Raw genomic sequence first — 11,302 nt, 5'->3', positions numbered from 1 at the left:
GAATGACTACAGGAAAGAGACGATCCGAGAGAATGAGGACAGCCACACACGGACTTTTTCAAGCAGTTCGTCTTTTTACATTTTTATTCGGCTTCAGCAAGCTGTAGTTCGTGTATGGCAAACAACTGCTTGAAACAGTTTGTATAGCTGTCATAGATTCTTGAAGTTTTTTTACATCGTCTAATATTTTCAATAAACTGTCCCCTTTTATTTTATGAAGGGTATTTATATTGTTGTAATTTTGTCATTTTAATATTGAAACGACAAACGTTACTGTGAATCAATTGTATAATATTTTTACACTAGAACAATATATGAGAATATATGAAAATAAAATCCCTTTGTTTTATTTTGTTACTTGACGACTGCGATAAATTACTTATGAGATAAAAAAACAACGTAATTTTAATTATTAAAAATTTTATTATGGTCACAATACACAAAAAAAACTTCAAAATAAATCAGGTACAAGATGATAAAAGATGTGTAAAAAAAACAACAATTACTAGCCACTTAGCCGAATAGTTAGCACTGGGAATTTTCAATGAGTTTGAGCAGAGTGGAGAGCTCATCTCTTCCTGTGCCTGTGCTCGGAGCGGGCGGCGTTAGGTTTCGAAGGCTTCTCTTTGTATCGGCTATCGTCTGCAAAAAATATAAAAGTGGAGAAAAAATTATAATCAGAAAAATTCCACTACCGAAACACATGAACCAAAAAATGCAATTTCTGCATTTTTTTTTCAGAGACTAAGTGAGATAGCAATTTGTTTCAATACTTGAAACCAGTGATCTTATTTGTAGAATACAGTAAAATTAAAAATAATGCGAAGCATGTAGAAAAGAAATTTACTTAGGGTTTGTTAGTTTATGTTTGTACGTTACCTCGTTCCTTGCGGCGATGTCTGCGGTCCCTGGAGGCGCGGGAGTCGGGCGAGGAGCGGCGGCGCGCCGGGGACTCCGCCCACCACCAGGCGGGCGGCGGCGCGGCCTGAGGCGGACCCGGCGTCGGCGGGCAGGGGGGGCGCCCGCGCAGCTCCGGCGCGCACATCGTCGCCGCCGACATCGGACATGGAATCTATAATATATACGATCAAATTCAAATTAATATGTTTAACAAAAACAAAATTCCCCATCCCTTACATACGCTAAGATAAAACAGAGACAACAATATATAAGTACTACTGCGGCGACTACACTCATACATCTTACTAAAAATATAAATGCGAACGTTTGGATGGATGTTTGTTTAAAGGTATCTAAGGAACGGCTCTTAGGTTTTTTTTTATTTCCCTGCGGACGGGGTCGTGGGCGATAGCTAGTAAAGAAATAAAAGGAGTAATGGGATCACTGTTAATAAAAAAATTATACAAATATAAAGAATCGCAGTCTGACCGGCGGATATGCGGCGGGCGGGAGCCTGTAGGAGAGTGGTGTGGGCGGCTCGCCCTCTGCGCAGAGCGGTGGCGGGGGCGGGGGTGCGCGCTGCGGACTGTCGGGGCTGACGAGCTGCTTCTTGAGTGAGTTGAAGTCGTTGCTCATGTCGCGGTAGCGCTGCAGGCACTCCTGCCACATGCCCGCCATCTCCGCCATCTCAGAGCGCTGCTTATTGATCTCCTCCTGGTTTTGAAACGTTAATAGTCTATGAGGATAATATCAGCGAAGCGATTTGTATCCAGTTACCTGTCCCTTTAGACATTAAAAAGCATTAATATTTAGAGATAAAGCAAAACGTCGTGAGTCGTGTTTGTCAGTTACCATGAGACGTGCGTCGGTGTCGCCGACGTCGCGTGAGACGGTCTCGTAGCGTCGCATGCACTCGCGCCACAGCCGCAGCTGCGCCGCCGCAGACTCGCGCACGTTCTCCGCATCCTATACCACAATGTAACTTATTGGCATCACATACCTTACGAACTCAATATAAATGCCAATTTTTTTTTTATTTTTAGAATAAAATATTTTTTGTTAATTTACTAATATTTTTTGTATCATTCCAAGTAAGCTCTAGGCTTGTGATAGAATATGGTTACGACAATAGTCGAATGACGGGATTCAAACCTTCGACCTCGTGATCGGAAATCCGTACCCTCAACCATTAGGCTATTGGCGCTCAATTACAACGTAAATATATTATACATAAATTATATGTTATGTACCTGTACGTTCTTATCGTTATCCTGCGTTTGCGACATTCCCTTGAAGCAGCGCATCAGCTCCTTCCACAGCTTCATCATCTTGTCCATCGCCTCGCGCTGCTCCGCGATCTCTTGCTGCAGACACAACATAGCTTAAGTTATATAGTCGCCTGACTATCGGGTGAGATCGTATGTTTTTGAATGTGCACTCACCTTAACAACTCGCATGTAGTTGCTGCGGCCGCTGGCGGTGCTGGTCTCTCCATCGGCTCCGCTGAGGCCGGAGTCGCGCTCCTTCTCAGAGTATCGCTCGTCGGCGTCGCGCGACGCCACCGACTGCCGGTCGAACTGCTCCAGGTGACGGCGCGACTTCTCCTTGTTGGACAGATCGTAGATCCGGTCTCGCACCTCCGCCTTGTCCTCGTAGTACCTGTCGCGGTTGCGGTCTCCGTAGCGGCGATTCCTCGGCACCTCGCCGCGCTTCACCTTGTGCGGGTCGCTGCGGGCGGTGCCGCGCGGCTCGTCGCCGCACTCGCGCTGGATTTCGAAGCTCCTGCTCGCCTTCTTCTCGCAGTACCTCCTCCTGTCGTCGTACCTGTCTCTCACCGGTTCCCGCCTGTCGTAGTCCTTGTAGTCTCTCTGCCTGCCCCCGTAGCCGGCATCGATGCAGCTGCCGGGCGGCGTCACGTTGGGACCGTACTCGTAGTAGGCATTTTCGGCGAGGTGAGGTCTAGACTTGAGCATGTCGAGCTTGCTCTCGCAGTTGTACTTTCTGTTCTGGGAGTAGCAGCAGACGCACTTGTCGGCGTTGTGCCTGCGCTCGTCGACGGGGGAGTAGGTGTCGCGCAGACGCACCAGGCTGCCGAAGTTGTCGTGGCTGCGGATGCGTGAGGGGGAGGCGGGTGCGCGGGCGGCGCGGCGGGCGGGGCTGCCTGACCCCTCGTACGCCTCGCCCCGCGGCGCAACCTCGCACTGCAGCGACTTGTTGCTGATCGTTCTCGACTGGAAACCAAAAGACAATGAACGAAATGTCCTAACACTAGTATTCCCAGTATGATATAATATACTTACAACAGTGTTGTATCGGGAAGGTTTCCTGTTTATTTGAGCGCATAGTTTTGCAAATGTTTCCAACAGAACTGTTTGATCAATTACCGGAGCGGGCGGTTGGTCCTTTGAACGTGAAATATTACTGAAATATTAAAATTAAAAATAGTAAATATCCAGTAGTTTTCCAACTAGTAAAAGTAGCTTTCTTCTTCCTCATGACCCTGCAAGACCGAGAATACTCTCGAGTTACTTTGAAATTTTGTGAAATACGTTTATAATAGTTACTAAACATGAATCAGTATTTCTCCCTTCATCGCCCGTTTTACATGTGATGCTGAGTTATTACAGAATAAATGTGCATTGGTCACATAACTCATGATACACTTGTAAATATAAGTACAAAGTGTGTGTGTACGTGTTGTCGCGGTCCCGAGTGGGCGCGGAGTCCTCGCGGTGACGTCGATGGTGATGCCGGTGCTCGGTGGCCTCGCGCTCGCGGCTCGCCTTACGGTCCTCATGCTTACGCAGGTGTCGCTGCCTTTTCAAACATTTCATTTACAACTACGTATGGTGAGTTAGTTGACACACCGGGGAAACCATTACTCTTGTTCCTGAGATGCCAAATCAAAGCATCATTATCAGTCCACTATACGTCCCCACTGAGGAGATCGGAACCTACCACTAAGTCAGGGGTGACTACCGGTCAACCGTCAAACAGTAGATATGTCTATAGCTGTTTTATTTAAGCTTTCTATAATTTTGCTTATTGCTTTTGTATCCACATCTATGCATATTGCATTTTAAGTGGTTTAGTCACAAAGTCGTTAGTATATTTTTTGGATAAATATCAGAATATCGTATATCCGATGTAAACCTGTGTGTTATGAAACTGTAAGAAGCCAACAACTTACTTCTTTTTATCTTTCTTAATAGCCTCTTCCAGAAACTGATAAATGAAGGAATCCTGATCCTGTGGCACGGACTCGAGAGCACCTTCTTCTTCCTTAAACCAGCACTGTTAGTCGGCCTTCGTACAATTGCATTTAATGCATTTAACCCTCACTTTACCTTACATACTTTATAGACTTAATAATAGAGAAAACATAGCCAAATATTCCTTTTTTTCGGAATTAATTAATAAATTTACATTTATGTACCTTTGATGCTAAATTAAGCTTAAACCATTACATTTAAAATGATTTAATAATTTCAAAAATACAAAATTCTTGTGAGAAATCAACAGCTTTTGTCAACAACTACTGGATCTAATCTTTCTATAAAAGATAACTTAAAAATAGTAAAATCATACTCGAGACGGAGACATTGAGCGCGGTGTGGAGACCAGGCCGGCCTTCAATGCAAGCGATATTCCCTCTCTCCTAAAAATATACCAAAATCATTGGTTTTTTAATTCTTCGAAGTCTTGTATTTAGTACAATTGGCAACAACTTACGCAGTACGCCGGTGATGTCGGGGCGAACGCGATGCCCTGTGCAAGTCCACTTGCGACATCGCAGGACTGCTATCCCTGTACGCCACATAACGTGTAACTACCACAACGACATAAGTATTTTGAATGAACTGTATAGTACATAAACTCGAAACATCCTGAGTGGAATTCGTTTTATAATTAAGATATTTTAAGTAAACGTGTTTTCTCTATAATTTAGGATATGACAAATCTGTCCAAGTTATGACTTGACGTATAAAATGTCAACAACTAAGGCTTGATGTGGGTATATAGAAATATAGGTGTTTCGTATGATGATTTGGATGTTAAATATAATGTGGGGGGCAACCTGTTGGTATTGCCGGTGACGTCAGTGGGGCCGACCGAAGTGTTCTGCAGGCTCGCCTTCGCTGAACAAACTCTCCGTCCGTTCTGTTTCGACGCCTGCTAATTTAATATTGTCAAACATAACTCAGAGGTCACGTTTGCAACCTTTACAAAAACTTTGTATGTTCGATTAGGGATGGAAAGAAGGTTGCAGTACAATTATCGTTTTGTAAATTGTTATTGTTTGTTTAAGAGATACTTACGTTGGCAGAGTCGTCTGTGGCTAGCGAGCGACTGTCGTCGGGGCCGTCGCGTTTCTTCTTCTTGCGCTTACGTTTCGACGCATCGAATACTTTGAACAATTTGTTGCTATCGCTTTTCTGACACTCCATCGGATATCCGCGCAAAGATCGCAACACATTAGAGCAAATTAACTTAATCTAATTTAATCATTACTCTTAACACTGATAAATGGATTATTTTATAGAATAAATGCAAAATCGGAATTTTCACAAAATCATTGACCAAACAAACACGGGCGTAAGTGAAAGGTGTCAATTTTGCATGAAAATGTTGAAAATGGAACCGTCCAAAGAAATTTCTAGCAGTGACAGTTTGTTAACTGCCAGAACATTTTATTATGTTCATGAAATATTTTTTTATTTTTATAAAATGTCGAAAAACGCAATCTTTTTCACAATAATTTTGTTTTTTACAACAATTATAAATATAGAGCTAACGCTAGTAAAGAAAGTTTTTGTAAAGACACTATTTAATATTTTTATCGCAAATGTTGTATGTATTCCTTTTCTGCAATGTCTAAATTAATACTGTCATAACCACAAATTAAAAAACTTGAAAATGAATTTATTGATTACTTTTTTCTTTACTAAATACACCAAAACTGTTTCACTTATTATTTATGTCATGCTGCGCTTCTTTCCGCGTTTGTAGGTTATAAAAAATAAATGTAGATATGAACTGAAAAATGTTTATGTTGTAAATTGGAAACTATATTTTTATTATCCATTAATTTCTTCTTCGTATACCACACAAGTCTTATCTAATAGGATTGCCAGTTAGCAATTCTAAATCATTGCAATAAATGTATTTGAAAAAATTACAAGCAACCTAAGAGTTTAATAACAATCTGTAGTCGTATAGTTTTGATCATTTAACAAATTGCATTGTCTTCACCACCAACAAAATAATATACAAAAATTTTCGTTTAAAATCATTTCAATTGGGGAAGATAATTTTGTTCAAGAGGAGATGTTAGTTAGAAATGCCAATTCGAAAGAAAAGAATTCAGATTCAATTTCAATATATTATAGATTATTGTAATAATTCACATTAAACTTAATTAAAACTTATAGCCCACATAAGCTCCTCGCCGCTACTGCTTCACTTCTCCGAGAGACGGAGCCGCCAAAGGTACTCGGTATAAATCTCCATCATAAAACCAATAAACAGATTCAAGTCCCATTTTATTATAAAAATCAAAATTACGAGTTATAATACATCTGTTTCTCAATCGAACAAAAGATATCGATTATAGCACATTGACATTCTTGTAAATAAATCATCATGGACATAAATAACAAAAAGAATTGGATTGTACAGACTAACACTCGACCGCTATAAGTGACGTCCACCCACTCTATATACACACGTACCGCCTCGGTAGCACTCGCGTCCTCTCGCGTCCCGCGCACTGCCGCACTGTCACACTGCTGCACCGTAACACTGCTGCACTGTCACACTGCCGCAACGTCACACTGCCGCACCGTAACACTGCCGCACTGTCACACTGCTGCACCATAACACTGCCGCAACGTCACAAACTGTCCGCCGCGCGCTCTACGGCTCGGGGCGCGGCTCATCGGCGCGCTGGCTACACTGGTACAGCACGTTGGCCAGCTCGTGCGCCACCTTCTGGTCCAGGATCTGGCTCATGACGAGCGACAGCAAACGGCGCTCGTGCCGGCGGATCAGCGGCCGGTTCTCCGGGTGCTCGGCCAGCCGCAGCAGCGTGGCGGCCGCGCGTCGTAGCATGTCCAGCGACGTGCCCATCGCGTCCGGGTTGTCGCGTAGTGCTGCCACGCCATGGTGGTTGGCTACGCCCAGCGCCGCATGCTCCGCGCGCTCAATAAACGCCACAAGGTGCGCCACCGCGGGCGCGTGCAGCGCCACCTCGCGTGCCGCCGCCCCGCCCGCGCCCGCAAGGTAGTGCAGGATGTTAACCGCGAACTCGCGCACCACCGGCCTCTCCGGCCGGCACAGGTCACGCGCCAGCCCCGCGCACAGCTGTGCCACCCGCCCGCGCGGCGGCGTCGCCAGCACCAGGTCCACGTTAGCGTCCGTCACACACAGTTTGCAAAGCGCCTCGAGCGCCAGTCGGCGCGGGGAGAGCGGAGAGCCGGGCGCGGCGGCCGGCGGTGCGTCTCCGGCCACGGCGGCGGGACACACGCTCCAGTGCAACAGGCCGTCCAGCAGCGGGCGCGCCACGGCCTCGGGCTGGCCGGCCAGCTCGACGCTGCCGGCGATGTTGGCGCAGCACACGAGCGCGTCCTCGCGCAGGTGCGCCAGAGTGTCCCACCACCACTCGCTCTCGCCGCGGAGGCTCGAGCAGCACGCCTCCACGTCTGCCTCGTCGCGCGCCGCCCGCTCGTACGCTCGTGCCCGCGCCGCTCTCGGGGCGTGCTCGTGGTGCAATAGAAGGAGCTTGCCCGCGAGCGCCAGGAAAGCACTCGATCGTGAAAATTCCGCTTCGTTGCCGGGCACGAATGTCAGCCCTCGGAGGATATTCGAAAGCGCAATGCAGCGCTTGGACAGGGCGTCGCGGGTCTCGTTGACGAGGTTCAAACTGGGCTCGTCGCGCGTGTAGCATTCATCCTCGTAGTCTTCCAGGCGCCGTCGCTTGAGGACGCCGGCCGGGTCACGGATAAGGAGCGTCGGCCGCCGCTCCGGCTCCAGGTCCATGGGCTCGGCTTCGAGGTTGTCCGCGTCTGTATCGGGCGGCGTGGGTGTAGGCGTCGGCGTGTCGGGCGGCTGCGTAGATTCAGACGTCTGAACGTCGTGATCTGGGGGCGTCTGCGGAGGCGCGGCGGGCGTCGGCGGCGCGGGAGGCGAAGGTGGCCTTTCGCCCGGTAGCAGTCGCACGAAAGGCAGCGGCAGGAACTCTCCGCGGAAGCAGGGCACGAGGTGGGCGGCGCCCGCCGTGTCGCCGCCGAACTGCCACGGCTCCAGCACGTCCTCGACGCGCTCGCCGTCGGACTCGCACTCGTCGGGCGCAAACAGGTCCTCGTCACTCTTGTGCACGACGGTGTGCCGCCGCCGCGACTGCAGTGTGTAGTTCTCGCCGGAAAGCACGCGCACACGGTCGGCGGGGTCGGGGGGCTCCGCTCTCCGCCTGACTTTCGCCGGCGGTTCGGCGGTCGTCGGCGTCGCGTACCACGGTTCGTTCTCCGGCATCGGGGCGTCGAAAACGTCGCTCAAACTCCGATGGAAGTGCTCCAGCAGGAGATCTAGCAGACCGGGCATGTGCTGCAGGCCGAAGTAACTTATACAATTGTCGTCGAAAAGCAGTATGTTGAGGATATCTAGCGCCCAGCAAGTCTCCGCTAGGAGGCCCGACTTCAGCGCCATCATGATACGCCACGCGTCGACGGGCGCCACGTCCGCCTTGGTGAGCCGGCGCCGCTTCTCGCCCGTGGGCACAGTGGACTCGACACATTCCGGGGGGAAAGTCAACTCCCGCTTGATCTGGCCCGCTCCTACGCCCTGCACCGAACCCTGCACGTAAAACGATTAAAATTCAATTAATCGCCATGACAAGCTTATAATTAAAAAACAAATGTTCTGAAAACATTTCGTGTTTAAATAAACAATAGCAGGTGATTTGGCAGCGGTCATACCTGCGGCTGGTAGGGCTGGTGCGGCGGCCATGCAGGCGGCTGCGCGGGTGAGGCTGGCAGCGGCGCGCGCCAGGCGGGCTGTGGCGCGGGCGAGCGCGCGAAGCCGCCGCCCCATGGGCCGGGGCCGGGGAAGCGCGCTCCGCCCGCGGGGAACGGCTCGCCTTTCGCGAAGTCCGGGTGCCTGCGCGGAGCACCCGCTGGCCCCGCGCCCCCAGCGACCGCGCCCGCCGCTCCGCTCACGGGCCCCGCCCCACTGGGCGCGCCGGCGTTCGCACCTTTACCACCACCGTACTGTAACATAATATAACATGTATAAAAACAACTGAAATATTGTATGTTATAATATCCATCGACAAGATCAACTACTCCTCATAGATATTGGCAAACTTTACATGATGTAGTGGAAATATTTTATTCAATCATGCAGGTTATGTGATACAATTTCCTTCATAGTTCTAACGTTACAAATCGGAACGTGAATTTTTTTATTACTATCGAGTTTCCACATTATGTCTTAAACTTCGACACGATGCTAAACAGATGTTATTAATAAAAGGTAACTTTTTATGTAGAGATTAATACTATCTCTGATTTTATAACTTACATTTAACTAAAGCAAGAACTGGACACAATACCTTTATAAATTTATAAGTCCAAATGCTCTTAGCATTAAGTTTTAAACCAACTGATGATGATAATGTTAAGCTATTTAAACATCTGAAGCTATACTTATTTTTTAATAAAGTCAATATAGCAGTTTTAATACAGTTGTCTCAAAGCGAAAACTGAAGAGAGTCGAAACAGTCGTATCAAATCCATCACATGTTATAATCGCTAGCCGTAAACCCAAACGTGTAAGTTAAAGAGATGAATTTTTACAATCCATCGAATGACTCATAACAAAATAACAAATTAGGCTTCACTAAAGATTTACATACATAGATAGAACCATTTATTTCAAACAAACATTTAAAAAAATCAAGTTTAAGAGACCTGTGTTCAATTCTATGTACATAAATCTTTACAAACCAGCAATAATTAAATGCATCCGAGGATGTAGTAGCCGCAATATAGACAAAGCTACGATTCTGTTACACTTAGAGCTAAGCTTAACACGTTCGATGCCACTCGTTGGAACTCGCCAGACGAGTCGGTGGTATCGAACGTGTTAAATGACCGCTGTGAAATGCATGCAAATGATCCAGTGATCAATATAATCCGACGTGTAATGCCACCACCACACACTCTATACCTTGACTTCCATTTCATTTAAAAAGATTTGGTTAAATTTTGATAGGTAAACGGGTTTTGGTACAGTTTGAGCGGCCGCCGAGTGTTTCGACGTCCGGAATGTTCGATAAGCCAATTAATAACACCGCAAGCCAAAATTTAGTTAAAAACGTAAACAGAAGAAAAATTAACAGTGATAGCTGAAATTTCGTTAAGCGAGTGGTATTATTTCAATATAATGAAGCCAAAACCACTGATGATTGGCCCCCCACCGGCTCGCTCCCCGCTGCCACTGCCGCTGCCCTCCTACTCTACTTGTGATCGCTTCAACTCGCTCGAGTTGCCAGCCGAAACACAACAAATGACAATTTTGAAAATAGTTAACAGAGGTTCTTATTTATTGATTTTTTTTAATGTAATCAAGTTAGAGAGTTATTATATTTTTATGATTGTTGCCTGATTTCATTCTAATTTAAATCCTCTTTTTATAAAATTTTAACAAACAAATATCACTTTAAAGGATCAAGCACTTGTGAAAAGTCATTGATACAACTAAGATTTATATGGTATGGGCGGGGCGTATGTGTGCTGTGGTCGGGGCGGGGCGGGGCGAGGCGGAGCGGGGGCGGGGCCGGTGCGTGCGTGTATGGAGACCGTACGTTGCCAATAGTATGGGAAGCGGTGTCGAGTGCGTGGTACAAACGTCCGTACGTAGGGCCGCGCGCTGTTGGGCAGCGGCGCCACCAGCTGGCGCGCGAGCTGCGAGCTCATTAGGCTACCGACCGCCGGCTGCGCGCCGCCCGACATCTACACATCACCAAACAGACCGTCACGACACTAACATTACCTACCTAACACAACCTAACCTAAACCACACTCCTTTATCCTTTACAATTTTTATACAAACAGCATGACATTTTTCAATTGGTATTTTCAATTCCAGCTAGATAAAAACAGTCCATAAACACTATCGCAATATAAAAGCACATTTAAACGTACAATTACACCTCATTCACAACAAACATGCTACATTATTGATATTGTATTGAATCAAGCTATTCTAATAAACAACATTTTAGTATTTCATTTCAATATAAATAATAAAACTGGTATAAAATTACTTAAAATTAAGATTCTGAAAAGAAATGATTAAAATTAGCTTAGCATAAGGACATTTCTATAAATATTTAAACTTGACT

General features: G+C 46.6%; 3 protein-coding genes across 5 annotated transcripts in view; all 3 read right to left on the bottom strand.

Moving 5' to 3' along the window:
- Positions 1-409: 409 nt before the first annotated feature.
- LOC106116876 (cyclin-dependent kinase 12) lies at positions 410-5,568 on the bottom strand. 3 transcript variants are annotated; one of them, XM_013310934.1, is made up of 13 exons: positions 5,220-5,568; positions 4,979-5,061; positions 4,633-4,707; positions 4,489-4,558; positions 4,091-4,182; positions 3,580-3,717; positions 3,201-3,321; positions 2,343-3,131; positions 2,151-2,264; positions 1,753-1,866; positions 1,390-1,614; positions 880-1,072; positions 410-642 (listed from the first exon to the last, which is right to left on the bottom strand). In XM_013310934.1, exons 1-13 carry the CDS (start codon positions 5,346-5,348, stop codon positions 569-571), a joined length of 2,217 nt encoding a protein of 738 aa, XP_013166388.1. In that variant the 5' UTR covers positions 5,349-5,568; the 3' UTR covers positions 410-568. The 3 variants fall into 3 exon arrangements, with proteins under 3 accessions (XP_013166388.1, XP_013166386.1, XP_013166387.1); XM_013310932.1 differs by having other exon boundaries at positions 4,979-5,076; positions 5,220-5,567; XM_013310933.1 differs by having other exon boundaries at positions 3,595-3,717; positions 4,979-5,076; positions 5,220-5,566.
- An 856-nt stretch (positions 5,569-6,424) lies between these two features.
- LOC106116686 (trithorax group protein osa-like) lies at positions 6,425-8,944 on the bottom strand. The gene is made up of 2 exons (XM_013310595.1): positions 8,874-8,944; positions 6,425-8,751 (listed from the first exon to the last, which is right to left on the bottom strand). Exon 2 carries the CDS (start codon positions 8,605-8,607, stop codon positions 6,817-6,819), a length of 1,791 nt encoding a protein of 596 aa, XP_013166049.1. The 5' UTR covers positions 8,608-8,751; positions 8,874-8,944; the 3' UTR covers positions 6,425-6,816.
- The window catches only part of LOC106116516 (trithorax group protein osa-like), a 60,165-nt gene continuing 57,730 nt past the window's right edge, over positions 8,868-11,302 (bottom strand). Inside the window, exons 15-16 of the mRNA XM_013310386.1 lie at positions 10,815-10,910; positions 8,868-9,164 (exon numbers count right to left, since the gene is read on the bottom strand). Of these exons, the coding sequence (XP_013165840.1) occupies positions 8,868-9,164; positions 10,815-10,910 (393 nt within the window). The remainder of the gene's footprint in view (positions 9,165-10,814; positions 10,911-11,302) is intronic.

This window comes from Papilio xuthus, unplaced genomic scaffold, assembly GCF_000836235.2.
Source record: "Papilio xuthus unplaced genomic scaffold, Pxut_1.1 DF827714.1, whole genome shotgun sequence".
Classification (NCBI taxonomy): Eukaryota; Metazoa; Arthropoda; class Insecta; order Lepidoptera; family Papilionidae; genus Papilio; species Papilio xuthus.
The sequence above is the reverse complement of the archived record's forward strand: the minus strand, read 5'-3'. Positions and strand labels throughout refer to the sequence as shown.

Excerpts from the sequence above, each read along its gene's own strand:
- LOC106116876 (XM_013310932.1), bottom strand. The coding sequence starts at position 5,348 with ATGGAGTGTCAGAAAAGCGATAGCAACAAATTGTTCAAAGTATTCGAT. Across the intron at positions 1,867-2,150 it reads ATAACGATAAGAACGTACAG|GATGCGGAGAACGTGCGCGA; the intron begins GTACATAACATA and ends ATTGTGGTATAG. Across the intron at positions 1,615-1,752 it reads ACACCGACGCACGTCTCATG|GAGGAGATCAATAAGCAGCG; the intron begins GTAACTGACAAA and ends TTTCAAAACCAG.
- LOC106116686 (XM_013310595.1), bottom strand. The coding sequence starts at position 8,607 with ATGATGGCGCTGAAGTCGGGCCTCCTAGCGGAGACTTGCTGGGCGCTA.